The sequence below is a fragment of the Rhipicephalus sanguineus genome, chromosome 9, assembly GCF_013339695.2.
Source record: "Rhipicephalus sanguineus isolate Rsan-2018 chromosome 9, BIME_Rsan_1.4, whole genome shotgun sequence".
NCBI lineage: Eukaryota > Metazoa > Arthropoda > Arachnida > Ixodida > Ixodidae > Rhipicephalus > Rhipicephalus sanguineus.
Window position 1 is genome coordinate 72,622,367 of NC_051184.2, and position 22,620 is coordinate 72,644,986.

At 45.5% G+C, this 22,620-nt stretch overlaps 1 protein-coding gene across 1 annotated transcript in view; it reads right to left on the bottom strand.

The window, feature by feature from the left end:
* Nucleotides 1–5,922: 5,922 nt before the first annotated feature.
* Nucleotides 5,923–22,620, bottom strand: part of LOC119405313 (dual specificity protein phosphatase CDC14A) — a 53,981-nt gene continuing 37,283 nt past the window's right edge. Inside the window, exons 11-12 of the mRNA XM_037672144.2 lie at nt 22,347–22,562; nt 5,923–13,341 (exon numbers count right to left, since the gene is read on the bottom strand). Of these exons, the coding sequence (XP_037528072.1) occupies nt 13,302–13,341; nt 22,347–22,562 (256 nt within the window). The 3' untranslated portion in view covers nt 5,923–13,301. The remainder of the gene's footprint in view (nt 13,342–22,346; nt 22,563–22,620) is intronic.

Sequence of the window (22,620 nt, forward strand, 5' to 3'; positions counted from 1 at the left end):
AGCTGTCCAGAACCGTTCAGAGAGTGCCAAAACTTGATCTTGAAGTCATCGATAACATACTATCGATGGGAATAGGTGCGGTCACGAAAGTGCTAAGGGGCCTTCGGCACACTTTGGCACATGTCAACAACGCCAACTTTCTCTTGCAAATCTGCATCCAAGTTTGAACACCGAACCCAACTTAGTGCCCTTATCAGGCTTTTGACAATACCAGGGTGTCTGTTATAGCACTGTGCATTACAAAAAAAGTTGTTGTAAAGAGTCGCCTGCAGGGACCAACACAAGCCAAGTCCAGAAAGAACACACAAGACTCCCTGTGAGAGTTATTTAAAAAACTAAAATTTATTACACCGCTATAGTTTCTAAGACTCGGAAATCTAAAATAGTACACTTTTTTCTTTTCGTTCGCCTCCTGTATGCACAATATTACAAGACAACGCCTCAATACAAACATTGTACACGTATACGTACACGCAGATTTATACGTAGCAAGAACAACAAGAAGAAGAAAACACATAAGCCACACAGCCATGAATAAGAAGCTGCCCAGCTGATAATAATGAGTAAGTAGCTTGGCACACAATGAAGGGGACTGGGGACAAGGGCAAAGACCACGATCAAGGATGCCCAAAAGGCTACGTAAACTAGTGGCCCTTTGATAATAGAAACACCCGGTTTCTTTACAGCATCCATAACCCTCACATTACCTGTATCAGCCCATGGGCAACACAGCTATGTACGGCTTTCACTAACTCACGAATGCTGCTATGACAACACGTATGTTACTGTTCAACAAGTCACAGTGGTACATCCACGTATGTTCACACTTTAAACCACACTCTGCATCTTTCCATCCAGTTTCTAATGCTTCCAATTATGCACACGAAATGGGTGAGAGACAGTATCACGGGGCATTTCCTGCAGTTTTCACAAAATTTGATGAGCATGTGCTTGCGAACGCAAATGATAAAGTACACTTAAATCACATAATTGTGCGCCAGTTGTTTATGCATGCACGTAAAAAGATTTTATTCTGAGGCTTTGTGTGCCAAAAACCATGATATGAATCAAAACGTGGTTGGGAACTCCAGTTCAATTTTGACTGCCTGGAAGTCTAACATACACCCAAATTTATGTAAAAGGGCGTTTTTTATTCCCCTATTGAAATGTGGCCACTGTGGCCAGAAATTGAAGCTGCATCCTGAAGCTTAACAGCGAAACCCTTCAGCTACTAAGCTGCCAAGACAGTTGCTTAGCGTGCAAAGGAATTAGTATCAGGGAACTGGACTGAGAACACACGTTCAAGCTTACATAAAAAAATAAGATGCCTGTTTAATTATTAGTGTCACGAAAACATTTTTTTAGGAGAAGGCTGTCACCGGGGGCGTTGTTATGCACTGCTCAAGGGCGGTACTGTTAAAAAAACTGACTTTTCACCACATTTTGGCAAAGTGCGAAAAAAAAAAACTGTTCTGTTCCTAAGCACCTGGCTTACGTGACAGGCCAGGAGTGTAATCTTCACCAAAAAATAATGCGGGGCGGATTGCAGCTGCAACATGAGACAACGTTGCTGCACCAAGAACTAAAGACGGAAACGGATGTGCAGTTTTGCTTAAGAAAATTGCCATCCAGAGCCATCGTCAGCAGCCTGGACCTGTTTTGCAAACGTGAGCATGTGTGCAGTGTTGTCACAAGAAAGAAATTACAATACACTAGCTACTTCCAATGGAAGCCGTTCACAAGAAGGACTGAAGATGTACAAATCTTTGTTGCAAAATGTTTGCCAAAGAATGCTTCATGACCAACAAACCATTTTGGAGAAGTTTTTTTAGGCGTGACATCCAGCACAAAGCACAAACACTCAACAGACCTTGCCTCCAGAGAGTACTGCAAGCTAGTCCACCGAAGTTCCATTACACAGGTACATCTAGGAAGAACGTGGAGAGAAATCTAAGAAACAGCCCTACAAGTGCTTCACCGGCAACACACTTCAAGCACCATACCCCTTCTGTTAGTGTCTGTGCATTTTGATTTTCATTTAATCCACAACGGAACACCCTGAAGGAGTCAAATGTGAATACTAAACAAAATAACACACTCTTGCGTACGAGCAAACTGACAAAAAAAAACTGTAATCTCAAAATGGGCACTCCCTTATTTCTTTCGACCACTTTCCCGAATTTGAATGCACCAGGAAACAAGACACTCGAGACCGCAACTAAGCAGGCCCGCAACATCGCTTCGCTCGCTCTTACTCGAAAGAATGACACAGGTGGCTTAGCAAGTTGGCCCCTCACACTAGTGGGCAAGATGGGATGTGGTCAAACCATGCGAGTCATCACACGTGCAAGCAAGGCTTAATGCAATCCTCATGGATCACAAATTTACGCGGAACGCATCACCAGAAGTGCCTCCCAAAGAAGGCCAAGTTCACAGCACATGTTCATACAAAGCAGCGTAATGCAACAACGCAGAAACCAAAAGACGCAGAACTTGTGCGATTCTTTGTGCCCTGCGTTACGTTACTTCTCATTGCCCTCATAACAAACCCCTTGTCGAAACGCAGGGACAGCTGGGCAAGTTGACATGACAAAAAGCAGCACAGATGAACACTAGAAAAAACAGCAAGATGGCGCACAGTGTTCACTTTGTGATCATTTTCTTTGTGCTTGCCTTAGCACTTTCTTAACTTGTTTATCGCTTCAAGTCTCCATTCCATTGTGAACATCCCATATTAGGATTCTCGCTACCTGTTTTTCTTGTGATGACCAACACACGTGGCCCAGTAAATTTATCTATACTAAGAACCTCAATGACAATTCATGCCAGCTCAACGAAACTCGCATGCACTGAAACTTGTTTAGTAGCATTGCAATGCAAGATCACGAGAGAGTATTCCTTACAATACAAGTGGCCCTGCAAGTGGCACTAGTAGCACTGAAGGCTCTGTTAATGCCAAGAAAAACACAGCTGGATCTGACAGAACTTCACAAACACTTTTTATGCAAGCCATTAATACATTCAGGGTCACGAACAAAGTGCAAACCGACATTAAAAGTGGATTTCTCTTCTCGCTGTGTACACCGTAGATGACTTCACATTTGTCCCCCTTTGTGCGTATTGTGGTTTCCGCAACAAACTGTGGTGAAGCGAGTGTTTGGGACAGAAACAGCTTTCTAAATCTGTTCAAAAACAATACACTTTCAGGCAGCCGTTGGCTTTGTCTGATATTCATAATTAACAACACCCTGATTTAGAGCTTGGCACATATAGAATACATGACAGTCATAAGCGTAAGTCACGAATTAACTGTTTGGCTTAAAACTGCACTTAACTCTCGTTATAAAAAACTCATCCAGTCTAACACGAATAGCCTCGCTATATCAAAAAATTCGTTATAAATGTATATTTGTGACACCGTGTCCATGGCAAGACTGTTGTTCAGTTACTTCTTTATAACCGATAATTCGCTATATCCGTATTCATTCAATAATCAAGGCTTGACTGTACAGAGAAGAGCCCTCGAACCACCGACAAAAATACTGTCTGCAATATCGGCCAACATTCTAGAAGGTGTCACTCTCAATGTTCATTTTGCGTAATGAACCGGCACATATTAAAGGAGTACTGATACAAAAAATCTACATCTTGTATTTTCTGTTGCAATAGGTAGTTAACGACCCACTTAACGCAGCTGGTAACCTCGTTTGCTCAAGCGCAATATTGTTAATCAATTGGAGACAAATCCAACATAAATCCTGTTCCACAAATCCGACAGCATACAGCATTTCATGAAATCACTCTGCACACACAAAAAAGAAAGAGCAGCGAGTTCACTTTGTCATGAACACACAAGAATAAATAAAATTGTATTAAGACAAACAGTGTAGTTGTCAAAAAAATTATTGAAGTGGCTCATATAATCGCCGTACACTAATCCATTGTTACTGAATCAGCAAGCACAGAAAAACAGTTTGTTACAACAGTAAATTACAGCAAAGAGAAATCCAACACTGCACGGGCTCTTTGCACTAAACACATTGCTTGAATTCTTAAATATCTGTTGGGTAGGCGATTTGCGACACAACACTGCGTCCTGTTGTTTCAACTGACGAAAATTTTAAAACCACAGGAACGCATGCTTGTGTACTCAGCTAAGGTGCTTACTGTAACCACAGGTACATGGCAATAGTAACCAATATCAGTGTATGTGGCCACGCTGCTTTCCCGTTATACATGCCAGAAGGCCACATTAAGATAAAGTGGACGTTGTTAGGGTTGAAAAAAAAAAATGGCAGCACAATACGACCATGATTGTGTTCTGTGAATAAAAGAAAAAATGAATGACTGGAAAGATGAGATTTAAAAGGATAACCGGGATGATGGAGGTAAAGTGGATTGGATGGATATGCACTGTGGATGGAAAACATCACATCAGCGATATGTGCACTGGAAAAAGTCAAAAATGGACGACAGAGGCGCGAGGAACTAAAATTCACCGGTAAGATTCGCGTGTCGGCTCATTGGTTTCAAATAAAAGCCACAACTCAAATCCACGCGCGGGTATTGCCGCGTTTACCCTAGACCGTTTGCAATGGAAGATAAAAAGATGTAGAATTGTGAATATGACATTTGTAAATATAAAATGTGATATTTTATGATAATGTGAGGGTTGCTTGGTAGGCCTTTTGATTAATTGTGTTACAAATGGACAACAGACCTCCCCAATTTTTTGCAGAACAAGTCTGCATGGATTCCAAAATGCATGGTGCCAATGGGCAGTGTCTACAAATGAGACGACCAATGTCTTCACGTTGCAAAATAAATTTTTTTCAGAGATCTGCTAGCCACGGAAGTTATACAAAGGGGACAGAAATTGTCATGTGTCCAAAAGCAGTCACGAAGTTACAAAGTACACCACTTTGAAGTTCCTCAGAAAGGAAGTCTCAACGTTGGCAAAAAATTTATCCCGATCGAACCTTGGATCGACACCTCTTTCAGAAACGTCTGGTGCTACCACCTCCGACAATCCGTATGAAACCAGCGAGCATAATGCCTAGAAACACGGTACTACAGTTGAAGCCAAAAGAATTCAAATGGAAATATCCTTATGAGTCACGGTAAACTGTTTATCATATGCCAAAACACTGCTTGTATTGTTGTGCATGTGCCACAACTAAATGAAAATATTTCTAAGAGTTTATGCATACAATATTCGTATAAAAATGGCCAGAATTTTCGTTACGCGCTGCTTCTACAGAGTATCGGTGACAATCAATGTACGCACAGGTCCAAATAATCGGTCGAGCGTGAAAGACTGGGATTTTACACACAGGGAACAAGTAAAATGGATAGCAAGAATTCTGCAACAAGGATCTTTTTCCTTTTTTTTGCATATTAGTTGCGATATTTTATCGAGCCTCTCAAAAATGAGCCCCACAGCCAGCTTTACGAAAGTGGCACCCTCATTGAAATACACCAAACAGCAAATGGTAAGAAGAAGCCTGAAGACAAGAAAAAAATGCAGACGGAGTACTTGGCTCGGCTTGTGACTTGCAAAAAAAAAACTTGGAGCAAGCCAATGGACGAGAGAACCGGGATGGGATGTGCAACACGAGGAAACCCTGAATGCCTTTGGAAAATGTTTGTTTTCTGTGACTTGGGACTACGGATATGTTTCATGAATTCTACTGTGACCAGTGGAGATTGTGGAAAGCTTGTTTCAGCAGCCGTAGACGCAACATGCCCTGCGCTTGGACAGGCTCCATAAGTATATTTATGACGATGCACAGGACGAGAAATGGTGCATAAAAATTTACAGAGAATGAAGCCCAAAAAACAACATCTTCGAAAAAAAAAAATCACTTTTGAGTGCTCAGTAAATCTATTGAGAAAACCCTGTCTTTTTCTTGAGTGCTTGCTCTTCTTTTTTTTCCCCTAGAGACCAACGTGGATTTCTACATGTGCTCTTACGCCTTCATCTCGCAAAATACGTAGTGAATGGAGTTCACAGATGCTGTTTCACACTCGTCAGCCAGTCGTAACAGCTCGCGGAGAAAACGATTTGGCAGCCGTGCCAGTTCCGAAATGTCCCCGGTAACGTGTTGACTCTGGCGATGCTCGAAGACCGAAACGAACGAGACGTCCCCTGGCAGATCCTCTCACTTTAGGTGCTCTAGGCGTCTCCTACGATGACTGCTCACAGTTTGACGCCATCGTCTCCAACCTGCACAGTTACGTTTACAGCCTGTGCGCAGTGTGGTTCCACTGCGCACACACCAGAGACAACGGACAATGTCACTTCCTAAAGGCTGGAGATAATGCACGGACCGTGCTCTAAGGTGAGAGACTCGTTTTCAGGCAAAAGATTGGACTCAAAGTCCACTGCTGGGCATACACTTCAGATTACGATGTGAGATCCAGTGTAGAGTGTGCTGCAGTACTGTAATCGTTCATCTGGTGGAAGTAGGAAACAAAGCGTGGAGAGGCGAGTGAATGGTTCCCTGCACGTCACTTTGGCATGATCCAAAAAAACAGCTGGTCATCGAGGCATTCTTTTAAGGCAGCATCACCATTACAGCAGGCACAGACTAAAGAACTGCTACCGCTAGAAAATCTAACCACTGCATCCAGAAACACACCTCGACTCAACAGCTCCTTCTCAAACGGTGCCTCGTGCCTGGCAAGCACTGCTCGTCAACCCGAGCAGCAGCCGAGCTCCAACAACCCTCCTCGCCGATTCTTCTTGAGGTGAGGAGCTGCTTCACAATGTGCCCCTCTAGTCCTGTGCCTCTGAGTAAGCGCTCAATGTGTGTTATCACAAAACTACGGCGAAAGAATCGCCACGGAGCGTTGCAGAGACACGACAACCACCTCCATTTGCAGGTTGCGCTGCACTCCAGCACAGCCGAATCAGAGTTAAGCCACGTCGAAGCATATTTGCGAATGCTACCTCGAGCGTTGCAAAACCCAAGGCACCGCACATAACAGGCCAAGACTGCAGTTTTCGACAGCTTTGCCTTACGTTCAATTCTCGTTCAGAGTGACATGAAAAGAAGCAATGTACTAACGTTTTACCCAAACTAAGAACAAGCTGCCGCTACGTTCTCGGCTTAGATGGCTGCTAACTCTGAAAGCTCAACCTGACATGGCCCTCGTCCTTCCGCAACATTTACTTTCCATGCTTCGCTACAAGTGTGTCACGTGACAATGGTGATTATGATCATCGTTGTCGTGATCGTGTGATGATGACCACCCTAACAGAAAGGTCGCGAGATACCGCGTGGGCACATCTATTTTTCTTTTCGGAACGAACGACACAGACACCACAAGGACGAAGGAAGACACGCACTTATGGAGACAACAAGGAGTGAGTAAAATACAGAGACAAAGACAACAACCCGAGGCAGAAACCCGCCACAAGACAGCCACGACACACAAGGCCTCCAATTCTATGCCGACCCGGCAAAGAAGCCTGCCGTTGCTAAGATAAAAGTATGATACACATAACTATGTCGATATAAGAAATCGATGTCGATGCGACGTGGATCTAGGTTGACGACTGACCCGGCCTGCAACACTGCCACGCATAGGAGCCGGCAGAAACGAGAGGCACGACCCACGTGAAGTGGACAGCAAAAATAATTAGCAACTGGCCCGTTAATCAATCGTTAGACAACACGCAAGTTGTTAGTCCGTACCTTTTCATCCCACTGTCAGTCCAGAACTGCGACAACATCCACTGTACAACATGCATATTGACATTTATTTCTGTTGTAAGAGCCAGCCATTCAACGAGTGTCACGGCAATGTGTGGAACGCTCGTTTCATTCTGCCGGCCTCTTTCTCAAAATAAAAAAAAGCTAACCGGCCAATCCTGCCACTCCTCTCTGCCTCGTTATTCTGCAACTGCGATTGCAGTGTCTGCGCAGCAATTCAGTCCACTGCAGCCTAGCTACTGCTTCGTATGGTGGTTGAGATGAATCACGTGCCAAACACATGAAGACAAAAGAAGGACACTAGTATGGAAGGCATGGTCTACCACTGAAGAGATAGCAGTGGCATGATGCAGTGATCACGTTGACGTGGACCTGCTGTGCCGAACGCCAGCATCATGCAATGCCCTCGTATGATCTACAATGCCGTCTTACAGGAACAACACAGCGAATCATGGGTGGCATATACAAATGACCTAAACAGTGGATCTTTCAATGACACCTGAAGATGCGAAAGGAACGTGTGCTTATTCAGTAACCCACACTGCATAAGTGGGCAGTTAACAGTTGGCAATGCCATATCCTGTCTCATCGTGGACTCTGCAAAGTGTGAAAACCTCAGGCGCAGGCCAGTCGATTGGCTCGCTACAGCATAACCCTTCAACTGTGCTGCCGTACCAAAGCTGGAGCTGTCGATGAGGCGCCGGTTTTCAGTCCCTGGAAATGAGGCGCGGGCTTTCAGTCGAGACACTGAATGCTTGACTGCAATAGACTTTTGGTTTTATGGGGTTTAAAGTTAAAAAAAAAAAAGCTCTTGGTTGAGACATAAAAGTCACTAGAGCCTGACATTCGCCTGCTTCCATCATAGTTTGCGGCGGTGACTGAAAGGGAGGCACCCATGGGCTGAAGTGTTGCGCTGCAAGGATTGAGGACATGGCATTGATTCCCAGCTATGGCGGCCACATGTAGATCTGGACGTATTGCAGAAACAGCTGCAGGCTTAGATTTAGTTGTGCAAAGAACCCCAAGTCATCAAAATTAATCTAGAGTTTCCCACTATTGCGTACTTCATAATCATATCATTGTTTTGGCACATAATACCCCAAAATTTTAGTAGTACTTTCCTACGCTTCACAGAAAAAGTAATAGTGTTTGTATGTGGATAGCTACATCAATAGTACCTTTCTGAAGTGATAAAAGTTGATCGCAAGCTGCCGCGGTGGATCAGTGGTTACAATGCTCGGCTGCCGACCCAAAAATATGCAGTTTCAGTACCGGCCGCAGCGGTCACATTTCAATGAAGGTGAAGTGCTAGAGGCCCACGTACTGTGCAACGTCAGTGCACATTAAAGAACCCCAAGTGATAGAAACGACCCAGAGCCCTCCACCATGGCTTCTCTCAGAGCTGGAGTGGCTCCGCAGCTGTGTCTGCATCATGTCCCTATCTAAATGAGACCGCAGTGGCTGGGAATCAAATCCATGTCCTCTAAGCTTGGCAGCATAACACTTTAGCCTCTAAGCTAACACGACGAGTTATTTCGAAAATCGTAAACCAGTGGCAAGTCAGTGCAGTAGTTTGTCTCTTTACTAAGGTGTCGAAGTTTCAAGTTTGCGCATTTAGTCTAAATATGTTGTATCACTCATAACGTGGGAGACACTCTAATGACTGTCAACATAAACTACGTAAGGAATATGCATATGTCCAAACAAGAATTCCAGGTTGCGCCTACATACATATTTGCTGAAATTTTTTTTTAAAGTGCCATTCATTCAACTGAACCAACAAAAAAAAATGCAGCTCTTAACAAAATAAAAGTGGGCGGCTCTTTCGCACACTGACTGAGAACGCTCCATAGCCTTGTCTGTTTGCAGAGTCACGATGCGACAGGGTACAGCCCCCAATCCATGCAGGGATGAGCTGAAATGTGACGAGCGAAACGTTTTCAGTGCACCGGAATTGAAATGAGGATCAGTGATTAGTACGGTTCTAAATGCACCCTCACTTAGCTTACATAAATAGCATCGAGGTGATGAGGTCACAGTTTGCTAGGACGGGAAAGGGTTGGGTGTGACATGGTGAAGGTGAGGAGTGACAATGGGTGATAAAGGGGTGAAACCGGGTAAAACGGCACATCCAGGTTTCTGGGAACAACAAACGTGAATGTGCGATATACATATGTGTAGGTTTGAACACCACAACACTGCCACCGTCGTAAATATTGGCAGAAACCTGCCTCCCAGTGCATCTCTCAAAGCTCGCCTGTGAGATTCTTTTGCCGCTACTGCTGCATTGGCTGAAGTACGCAATGTGCTTGATGACAAATAAAACTGACATTCGCACTTGCTGGGTAGCCAACAAAATCCTTGCCAATACATTGATCGGTTCACTCTGCCGTTACCAGTGAACCTCGATACAACCAACGCAGATTTAATAGAAGTTGTCGGACATGACTTAAATATAAAATTCATTTGGCCATGCTTTAATTCGATGAGTATTCCGCTGCTATGACAATATGAAAACGAAGGATTCTGGGCAGTACTCGTAACAGTGAAGCAAATCATTTGCTCACTGCTCGAACAAGGTATTCTAGCAGCAAAAGTGCAAAAACATTCTGCAAGTGGAACGGCACATTGGCAGGAAGCTTGGCTCAGCCAGCGGCTTGGCTTCCGGCTGGGGCCCTCATACATCTAGCCAAGCCGGTCCCACGCTGTTACGCCTATTACGCAGTTGTGCATTATTAACGGTAGTGCTAGATGCATGGTTCGCAAATTGCTCAAATGTTATATGTTAGCACAGCAAGCCGACTATGTGCAATCAAAATCGATGGGAAATGCTTTGCTAGCCCGTCAGAGGCATCAACGCTCTTATATTTTCCACACAGACCCGACCGGCAGTCTTTCTTCGACGACGCTGGTCTGTATGTTTATAATTATTGGCAGGTAAATGACGACAGTATTGTGTTGGCATGCAACTTTTGTTATAGCAAATTGACTGCATGAGCCGTTTGATGACCAGGTGTCCGAGCGACGTAACAAAAAAAAGCCGATCTAGCCGGAAATGCGATGGATACAGAGCTACTGCTATCACAGCAAGCCTGAGTGCACTTAAATCACTTGACTAGCAGCTGAGTAACATAAACAACAAGGCCACGTTGGCGTGACTCCACCATTGAAGCCCTATGCTGTGACCTAATATCATGGGCCTGAGTATTGCTGACGAACTCCTCATCAAGAGTTAATGAACATCACCCAATGGAAAAGGCAAATGGCCCACTATACAATAAACCCTTGCCACAAAGTCATATCTTACATGGAAGTAGTTTCGTCACATCCAAAAATTCACTATAAACATACATTTGTAACACTGTTCCATGACTGTTCATTGACCTCATCAAAAGCGGAAATTCATCATATATGTATTCGTTGCGTCAAAGTTTAACTTCGATACGACCAATACAGATGTAATAACAAATAATTGCTTATAACAAAGTAAATGTAGTATAGTTTTTCTCTTCATACTGTGTCACAAATATACATTTATAACAAATGTTTGAATATAACAAAGCCACTTCCGTGTTGTATGAAACTTCGTTGCATTGAGGTTTGATGTAAGAAGCTGCAGATGGTCAAATATCATTCAGCACAAGCTGGCATCCGACAGCTCACCAAGCAGGAGGGTCTCTTTCTGGGGCCATATTTATGACTGATGACTTTCACTGCTAAATTCAATGCTACGTTTCATTAGAGCCAACGAACATCCCGTCAACCTGCTCAGCATACAATGCAATGATAGTGCTTGTGGAGAGTTCCATTTTGCCACATCTACTTATGTTGGCTTAGTCAATCAACGTGCACCCCAAAAGTGATCAAATGAGAACGTGGCCATCGCTACACTGTGCGTCAGCGACACAGCAGCTGCAGCAGATTTGTTTGGAACGAGCAGGCAGCGTTTCAAGATGCAAACCAGAGCCAAGCACTGGGAGGAGGCCGCAGCCAACAGTGTTCACAGTATTGCAATACGCTTTGCGAAATAAAATCTTGTCATCTTGTCTCACGTCAAACAAAATAAAAACCACTGCAATGTTGCTATAAATTAGTAAAACCACCAGCATTGCTCCATACCACACAAGCAACTCTTGCACCGGGAGTAGGTTGTTACGTCTCAACGGGATTTACAGCAGACCTGGTACTGCGGCTCGGTGCATATAAACTAGAAGCAATTCACTGGATGCAAAGGAATCCATGACAAAATAACGGATGCGTGTTAAATTCATCACCCAATGCACTGGAGATCTTCAAACACTGGCAGGTTAATGAATGCGGGGGAACTAGGCTGTACACGCCACAGATGCGGCTTCATTCTCTACAGTTTGGTGCTTCGGCTCAAGGTGAGGAACATCTGTGCAGTAGGCACACGACTGCAAGGCTTCACGTGCCTGCATCCGGCAAAACATCCAAGCAACCAATCAGCAGCAAGTGCCCTTGGTTAAATATCCTGCATCACATTACGACTACACACTTTTGAACAAAACGCTGAATGTGCTTCCACGTAAAAACTAAGCTGAATGCTCAGGGCACGAAGGCAAGCGAAGCAGAGCTGTTCCCAAGAACTCCTACGGAATAATGCACCGCTTTCTGTTCCCTCAAGTTCAAGTTAAAGCAAAACATGCAGCACTGTGGCGATACAGTTCCCGGAGGAAAAAAAAAAACGAACAACTCTGTCCAGCGACCCTCAAAGCATCTGCCAGCATCCCCAGCACCGGCATCTGCAACACTGGGCAAGAAGGTCTCATTCGATTCTGGTGGCATGTGCAGAGGAGCTGGCTGCCAGGGCCATCGCCAGCCCGCTCTCCCCAGAACCAATAATTCTTACCTAGTACCGGCAGACAGGCACGCCACGCCAACCTTCCAGAATTCCAGCAGACAGCACATCCTTCTATTATTACTGCTTTGCCACTACCAGTATCATTATCCCCTCTTCTAGAAATCTATCTGTACATCTACAGCACAATACACAGTTGGTACATAGTTGCACTATTGTACGCAGCTGGCACACGCTAGAGTGTACAGCCGGTACTCCAGTGCACAGCCGGTACCGGGTACCAGCTTGCACTATGGTAGGAATGGGGCACTGGCAGTATGCTGTTCATACTCTAATGCTGCATCGATTCTGGCAGGGGGTACCCGTGTGATGATGCTCGTCCGCATACCTTCCAGTCATGGTCGCACTCTGTCACAGGGATGACGGTTCTTGCCCAAAGGGTTCGAGAGTCGCGCCTTGCAGTCACTTCCAAACTCCAGGCAGTGTCGCACACTACTCTGGTGGAGATGTCTACGAGAAGGGAGAGAACTTGTTGGCCACACTGCCTGGTCATCATCACACCGCACACAATGGAACTGGTGCTTTTATCCTGGAGGAGCATATAGGTGGGGCGTGCTGTGCTAGTGGCATTGCCCAGGAGGGGCTCATTAGCGGCGGCTGGGGGTGGAGGGGTTGCATCTCTTGGGCCTCTTCCGGGGGGAGCGCCTGCTAGGGGGGCCGGGGGGCGCCTCCGCTGCCGCCCTCCGGAGGGCCGGCCCCCCTCGTCACCTGGGCATGCTTCCGGACGCCTGGCGGCCGGAGACACTGAAAAAAAAGCACACAGCATTCAACAGCGCTATTGATAATGAAAAATTATCGTACTGAATGCTTAGAAGTTAAAGGAAAGACACAGAGGCTACACAGAACACTGCAAAGATTTCCAAGAGCTGCTGTTGCAGCACTCGGATGCAAGGTGAACACAAAGACAAGAAGCGAAGTATGCTCAAGCATGACTAGCATATTACTGCGATTAGTGAGGGCCTCATTCTCGCGGAATTGGGGCCTTCAGGTAGTATGTGAAGGCAGATCAGTCCGCTGCCAGCTCGTGAAAAAAGAAAAAAGAAAAGAAAAAGAGAATTACGCACTATGTGACACCAGCTGGCAAAAAAAGAGTGTTCCACACTCGCTACGAGCAGCACCGACTCCCAGGTTTATATGCACATAAATACCCAAAGAAGTGAGCGGAAGGACGACCACCGCTGCAGCTGAAATGGCAGGGCATTGGGTGCATTGTTGTCCGAAGGTCGCAGGTTCGGCCCCTCCCAGCGGCTAGTTTTCTTTCCGTCCACTGCTATTTCTTGACATTGATATCCTAATTACTGAAATACAGTTAAACAACAACAATTAATGTCCCCGATACCTTCCTTGGCCTCACTGTCTGTGGATTTTCACGAAAATTGTGTCTAACAAAGAAAAAAAGAGCCCTTAAAATTCCCCTTCTTTTGTTTATAGCATTACTGTGTGTGTAACCACAAGCAACAATGTGTGTGTGTAACCTCTCTCAACCCAGCTTGTGTCCCTGAGTAGTCTACGGCCTAATGGATAGACTACCAGCCTGCTGTGATGAGTGAACCACGTTCAAAACTAACCATTGAGCCAACTTCATTCCACTGAGTAAGTCACAGATTATGTGGCACTTTTTAATAACCCTCATTGGTGTCAACTCGGGCAACACTAGGTACGTGCGCCAGGGTGTACTGTCAATCTATTTATCTGGTGCATGGAAGAATGCAATAAACAAGAAAATGTGGTCGGAATATACATTCAGACATGCACCATATGCAGACTGTAACACTTCCCCTAGATGGCGCAGAGTGTCCAAAGGGATGTGCATGAGAGGAGCGCAGCTGCACACACAACGCATTTCGGTGAAGGTATTTGGTGATCAGGGCTCGAGGCAGAATTGAAGCCCAGGTATTCTGCGTGGCAGTCAAGTATTCTACTACAAAGCCATGCCAGTGCTTGAAACCGCTTTAGAAAAAGACCCCATAGTGTCATGCAAGGAGTCATATTAACAGATGTAATATCGAGTAGCAGAAGCATAGAATTACACCAGGCTTCACACCATGGAATTTAACGAGTGGGTGGTTGACAGCTACCAACCAAAGGCTGAGCTATAATTCATCACTATCATCATCAGCCACATCATCGCAATGTTTGCAGCTAGTCATGTGACCTCTCACGCTCAGATAATGATGATATAGTAGCCACACCAGATGGCTTTTGCCTTAGAGTTGTCTTAAGCGGATGCACCGGGGACCCTGCGAGTTTTTTTTTTTTTCTTGTTCCCCAAAACTCATCATTTCATTTGAGCCAGCCTTACTGCTCGATTGCAGGGTTTTTTTGTGCGTGTGTGCTTGGTATCTTCTTGTTCCCCTTTTGATAAGGTATATCCTCACAGTAATTGTCTTACACCTGATTCTTGGCATGTCACTCCAGTGAGTATATGCCATACTTAAATATAATCATCATCAAGAACCATTTAGAAGGAATGAGACGAGTGTCATAATCCAGAAAGAAGCAATGAAGCAACACTGGCAGCTTTTCTTGCCTCTGATTCACAGCACCTTAATGTGCATTTTCCCCGCCACAAGGCAACTGAGCTGTGATGAAATTCCCAACTCTCAATTCCTCCAGGACCCTTTTCGGTGATTAAGTTTTACCACCACCAACACCATAACATTTAAATGAACCACTGGGGTTTTAGGTGCCAAAACCACAACACGATTGCGAAGCACACCATGGTGGGAAGTTTCAGACTAGTTTTAATGAATTGAAATGCTTTAGTGTGCATGTAAATGTAATAATGCGAGTGTTCTTTCATTATACCCTCATCAAAATATGGCTGCTGTTCAGCAGCACAGCCCTGTAGCCACTAGGTTACAGCGCCAGGTACTGGCTTATAAGTGTTCTAAGGAAAAAAATCTAAAAAAGATGGCGGAGCAACAAATTCGCAAAAGATTAAAACCAGAACAAAGTGGATGTACATTGACGATGCAAGATAGTGCAAAGACCCCGTCTGTTTTTACAATGCAGGCTACTGCAGCCTCATGTGCATACAAACGCAGCTGCCCAGACACACACACACACACACACATACCTGGGCATAGACGTCTTGTTGTTGGAAGATCATAAAGTTACAAAAGAACAAAATTAAGTCAAGCTAGGTTGAAATATTATCCCCTGTAATAACAGTTTCATAATACGTAGCGAGAACACAGCTTTTGCTGTTAAACCGATCATAACAATAAAGCTGCAGTGCCGCCACCTATCTCGGATGGCAGTACACGTAGCGATGTCAGCATTTGTGGATTCATAGAGCGCAGCAGAAAACAAGGCCACATGCAGGTTATGTCCGACCATCCACTGCAGCTTGGGTGACTCAAACTCGGGTGCAATAGTGGGACCGTCGGTGGCTCTTTTATACATCGTGCATACTGAAAACTGACAAAATGTGCCAGAAAATTTGTTCACATACTTCAGCCAAGATCTGTGCTTTGGCTCAATACCTGAAAAACTGTGGCGGCTGCAAATGTTACAGGGGCGCTATGACGATGCTAAAAGGTGCCAATTTCACATATGTGCGGTCTGTCCTGCTCAATACAGCTGTTTGAGTTGTTTTCTGCAAATTGTAGAGACCTCTCTGCCTGCTTGTGTCTCACCATTGCATCCAATAAACACCAACAGACACTTCATAAACACTTCACACTGAATAGTGAAGGCGCAGTGACCTATGCCTTCAAGAGTGAAACAATCTGGGCCCAGTCACATCGCCTTCTCGTTCACTTGCCATGCTCAGCTTCCGATTGGACACCTCAACCATTCCGCAATGGTGGCCACTGTAAACCTTCCGACAGTGCCTACTTCTAGCACAGTTGCGAAGTGCCCACTATGCCATAATTCGTCACTTTGCGAAGTAGCTGAAGTACCCATGATGCGTCTGTAAGGCAATACCGGCCCTATTCTGCACAGTGCTGATGCTGTGGCTGATGACGATGATTTATGGCTGAGCCCTTTGTAATACTAATGGGTTGGCAGCTTTAAACCACCCACATCTGATTTGAGGGTGTGATGCCTGGCGAGATTCTATGTCCGTTCCATGCAGTATTATGTCTAATATTGTGGCTTCTCGCCCAACATGATGCCTGTACGAGGTATTTTTCCAAAGCACTTTCACACACTGGCGTGGCTCTGTGATAGAACACTTGACTGCCATGCAGAAAGGGTGGTTTTGATCCTGGCTCGAACCAGACTTTTATTCTTTGCATCCATCGTGATGTTTTGCGCTTTTTTTTCCATCAACACAATAATACCTGAATGGACCATTTCTGCGACACAGGTTCTTTAGTTGGGTGGTCGGTTGGTTCCTAGAAGAATGGCTCAACCCAACCCGAGGGATTGGCCATGAATTGCACGGCAGTAGAATTTGTGAAAAGAAAAAAAAAAAGGGATATGTGAAAAAGTGAATTTATAGAAGTGCTAACGTGTCAATTGCAATCCAGCACTTGTGTGCGTCTTTTTCATGCATGCGTGAACGTGTCCCAATGCACTGCCTCGTCAATATTGAAATAATTTTTCTTTAGTGTTGCTTTAAGCAGCAATAATGGCAAAGGTAACAGTGTTCAAACGCGGGCTTCTTGGTACAGCATCTCTGAATATTGCAGAGCGTATAAAAAGAGACGCAGGCCTGTGTGAATATTTGAACAAATATTACTATAGTTCAAATTCACTTCTACACAAATTTCCAACACAAAGATTTCCAAAATTTAGAACTATTGTAAACAAACCGGCATAGCATGCAGCCTGCCTAAAGAACATCAATGCAACGTGGGGCCACTATGCTGTGAAACCACCTTTCAGGTGGCTTCACACTACTGCACTGCTGCAAAGCCACACTTCAAGGTCAAGTGCACTATTACCTGCACGTGATTACCGTATTTACTCTCATCTAATGTGCACCTTTTTTTCAATAAAACGAGTCCAAAAATCGCATGCACGTTAGAATCAAGTACTGAAAAAAAAAACCCTGTTATCATATTGCCATCGGCATTTCAAAATGGCCCTCTCCTACGTGCCTCCTGACGCGCCTCGGCCATTTCTGCCATTGTTTCAGTTCGTACGTGTGCTGAGGAGTTCGTCATCCCGTTCTGCGTTCGCATCGACGGCATGGAAGTGCCGACTCCAAATACTCGACGAGTGCACCACGATGCCGCACTTAAAAGAAAAGTTATTACATGTGCAGAGACGGACGGAAATCGGGCCGCATCGCGGTCGTTCGGAGTTCCCGAAACGTGCGTGCGAGACTGGCGCAAACAGAAGCAGAAGATTTTTTACGGCAAAGCTTCACGAAAAGGTTTCAGTGGACCAAAGCAGGGCCGGTTTCCCGAAATAGAAGAGCGTTTACAGCGACGAGGACTGATCCATTACGCAACTCTTATCGCCACCGTAGTGGAGACAGTTTAGCAGCAAGGTCCGCTGTTTGACTTTGTGTTTTATTTTTTGTAACTTTAGTTTTTTAAAACCCAAAAAGTTGTTCTTCGGAATGAGCGAAGGTTGACTCCCTAAGGACTTTTTTTTTGTTCTTTTCTCTCAAGATAAATGGTTGCGCGTTACAATCGATGCTTTACTTTTTTTTTTGGTCGCGGAAAACGGGTGCGCGTTACAATTGAGGGCGCGGTAGAATCGAGTAAATACGGTAACAATTTCAGGCTTAAAATTGTTGTACAGGCACTAATGCAGCAAATTTTAAGACATACCGTATTTTACCACTCAACTACCACCTTACTAGTACGTAATCAAATCCTGCAGCTATTCCAATTCTTAAATATGTTGTGCAAGTTAGCTGAAATGATAAAAATGCTCATTTTTATTTATCATGTGTGACATACGCTATCTGAACTACATCCGATTCGAAGTTATTTCATTAAATCACTTTTCGCTTCAGACCTCAAGCTTACTATTCGCCCATCCCAAAACAAGCAAGGCACGTGAACACAGACACACACACACAGCATTATACACGGTGGCGTCCACATAATTGTTGGGGTTTTACATCCCAAAACCACGATATGATAACGAGTGCACGGGCCTCAAGCATTTTCACCTCCACCGAAAATGCAGCCGCCACGGCTGGGATTCGAACCCGTGAACTTTGGGTCGGCAGTGAGTCGTGTCCACATACATACTATCTCGTTTCCCAGTCTGTATGTGTTACCATTCCACAGGTAAAAGAATGTTTAGCGAGTGAGAGAAAGTGAGAAAATAAAAGTGACAAAGAAAGAAAGGAGAAGCAAGTGGAGACAGGCAGGCAGGTGACAGGACAGTTTTCTTTGAGAATATTGTCATCTCGGTGGTGAAGGACACATCAGGTGAGGAGGAGGGATTTTGGGAGAGGAGAAAGCAGGCCAGGCGGTGGAAAGGGCATCACATGTGGCCATGGCTGTGCAGGAACAGAGAAGGCAAGCATGCACACAGTGAGAAGCACGGCTAGAGCACCAAAATTATGCGAACAACAAGAGAGAAATACAGAAGAACGCCAACTCTGCTAATATATTTCTCACTTATATGTTTTCCTGTGCGTAGCATTTCTGTCACCCAGTCACAGCAAAGAATTTAGATATACCTACACAGTAGAATTTCCTTTCCACACGTCCTCATAATGTTTCTGCCTGATACATTGCAAACTGGCACTGCGCAGTACGATGATCAGCAATTGAAATGATACAGTCAGCCTGCATGCTTTTTTGAGTCATCAGTGAATGCTGGGTTTTCACCCGGGAGTCAAATGCTGTTACAATGCGAAAGCAAGGTGGGTTAGATACCACAATGAGTTATATCGGTGATAATCAAAAGTGGACGCGATTTATGCGGTAGAATCTCAGTACTTCGAAATCTCTTGAGTTGAATTGATGGTTAATTCAATATGTACGGGTAGTCCCAGCAACAATGTGCACATTAGGAAATGAAACTCCCATGGAATCAAAGTTTAAAAAGCGTCCCATAGTTATTTCAAGCAAAGTTACTAGTGCCTGCAGACTGCCTTTTGGAAAACAGTTGAATTTTATTGTCTCTCGCTTCAACATGTCTCCAAACCATGGAGGATACAATGGCCTACTCCAAGCACGTAGGATAATAATAATAATAATATCTGGGGTTTAACGTCCCAAAACCACGATACGATTATGAGAGACGCCGTAGTGGAGGGCTCCGGAAATTTCGGCCACCTGGGGTTCTTTAAAGTGCACCTAAATCTAAGTACACGGGCCTCAAACATTTTTGCCTCCATCGAAAATGCAGCCGCCGCGGCCGGGATTCGATCCCGCGACGTTCGGGTCAGTAGTCGAGCGCCGTAACCACTAGACCACCGCGGCGGGGCAGCCAAGCACGTAGGAAGGCAGCGCAAACAAAGACACCAACCATCACAGCTTGCCTGTCTTCTGCACCTGCTACAGATTACACGCAACAGGGCCAGCTTGCCCATGCGCTCAGCCACTATGACAGCCACACGCACAGCTGCATGCTCAGCCTATCTGCGCAATTGTGCACGGAGCTGGGCCGACTCTTGCTGTTCTCAAAAAATGCTCAGCCTATCTGCGCAATCGCGCACGGAGCTGGGCCGACTCTTGCCGTTCTCAAAAAATGCTCAGCCTATCTGCGCAATCGCGCATGGAGCTGGGCCGACTCTTGCTGTTCTCCAAAAATGCTCAGCCTATCTGCGCAATCGCTCACGAAGCTGGGCTGACTCTTGCTGTTCTCCAAAAATGCTCAGCCTATCTGCGCAATCGCGCACGGAGCTGGGCCGACTCTTGCTGTTCTCCAAAAATGCTCAGCCTATCTGCGCAATCGCGCACGGAGCTGGGCCGACTCTTGCTGTTCTCCAAAAATGCTCAGCCTATCTGCGCAATCGCGCACGGAGCTGGGCCGACTCTTGCTGTTCTCCAAAAATGCTCAGCCTATCTGCGCAATCGCGCACGGAGCTGGGCTGACTTGCTGTTCTCCAAAAATGCTCAGCCTATCTGCGCAATCGCTCACGAAGCTGGGCGGACTCTTGCTGTTCTCCAAAAATGCTCAGCCTATCTGCGCAATCGCGCACGGAGCTGGGCCGACTCTTGCTGTTCTCCAAAAATGCTCAGCCTATCTGCGCAATCGCGCACGGAGCTGGGCTGACTTGCTGTTCTCCAAAAATGCTCAGCCTATCTGCGCAATCGCTCACGAAGCTGGGCTGACTCTTGCTGTTCTCCAAAAATGCTCAGCCTATCTGCGCAATCGCGCACGGAGCTGGGCCGACTCTTGCTGTTCTCCAAAAATGCTCAGCCTATCTGCGCAATCGCACACGGAGCTGGGCTGACTCTTGCTGTTCTCCAAATAAGTTCTTTTTTCCGACCTTGCCCAACACAAAACCATCCCACGGCATAGAGTTTCCAATAATATTTACTAGAGGGAACTGGGGCACTGCGATCGTTACGCCACCACGGGAATGATGGGTGGTACACGGATTTGCCTAGTGTTCGCATTTGCAGCTTTGGACGCACTTGGAGCTTCGTTTATTGTTGTTTTGGCTTTTCTTTCGTATAAAAGAACGGCTCGTTGTGAACCTCGTGAGCTGATCTGAATTGGTCAGCCTAAAAGGGTCAAGGTGGTGAAGTGGGGTTGCTGAACTTTTCCTGAACTTCATCTTGCAACATAGCGGCTGCAGGCCAAACAAAGTCGCACGGAGCCGAAAGAACGAAGCTTAGTTAAATCCGTGTACTACCCTTCATTCCCATGCTGGCTGAGGTGCCCTGCGTTGCAGCTCCCATAGAGACACTGGCGCCAGTTTTCCCTCTAGGCTACTATTATGAAACTTATGTCCTACGGGATTAAATTGGACAGCTTTTAGAAATTTCGGAACAACCTTCCTCAATCCACGTGGCCACACAGGCTACATACTTCGCCTGGCAGGTGAGGCAGGCAGCCAAAAAGCAGTCGCGCTGCCAGGTGCTCCAGGCCAGAGTTTTAAAATTTATGAAGTACATATGCGATCCAGCAACATTGCCAACAGCAAGCCAAAACTTTCTCCTTTCACTGTGTAATTCGCATTTCCCGTGTTGTCCCACTGGTCATTTGAAAGCACAGATAAATCTCGATATCGAAATCAATTAAATCGTCAGTTAAGTTTACTATATTGAAATTTGGCTTTTTACACTAAGTATGGCCCCCGAAAGATTAATTTTGACATTCTGTTTAACATTTTGCTGCATGAGATGTCCACATAGGGCAGCACAAAAGAAAAACGGTTCCTATTACCCAAAAAATTAATCTTCTAGAACTAGGCTGGTCATACTAGCCATTTGTACTAGTCAGATCCATCATGCTATCCAAAGAAATGCAGTTCATGTTCGATACTAGTCCCGTCTTCTTTTCTTGCCTATGTCCCGGCTGCAACCTACTTTAGAGTAAATAAAAAATGAACGAGCTATACCCTCGGACAAGGTTTTGTGGTTACTTGAGGTTATTTTAGGTACAAAGTCAAGACATGCATAACTGCACTCCTGAATATACCATATTTTCTTGCACATAACCCGCATTAAAAAACGAGAAAATGTGCTAAAAAAGTGAAGGTGCAGCTTATTACAGGGATTATATGCAGGGGTGGGTTATATGAGAGAAAATGCAGTACCTACATTTGCTGCTATGACTGAGTACCAAACCTGCATCCTTGAGCTCATCACCTTAGGTGTTAATTTACCACGGCAGATTATGGAAAATGGATGGGTGTCGCCGAGACCCACCTGCGTGCTGGAGGCGAGGTAGGGGAGCGGCGACGCCCCGTCGTGTTGACAGCCGTAGCAGGAGCGCGGCATCCCGTGCGCAGGGACTTCACCGGGGAAGCATAGCCTACGGATGGTGCGAAGGGTCCCCCCGGGGGCGACATGGGGGTGCCCCCGCCACCTCCACCCTTCAGGGGCTGAGAAGACGCTCGCCGCTGCGGGCGGCCCTCCTCACCACTGAAAGTGAGCGTTTGGCATATTTCAGCACACGCATGCGCGCGCACACACACACACA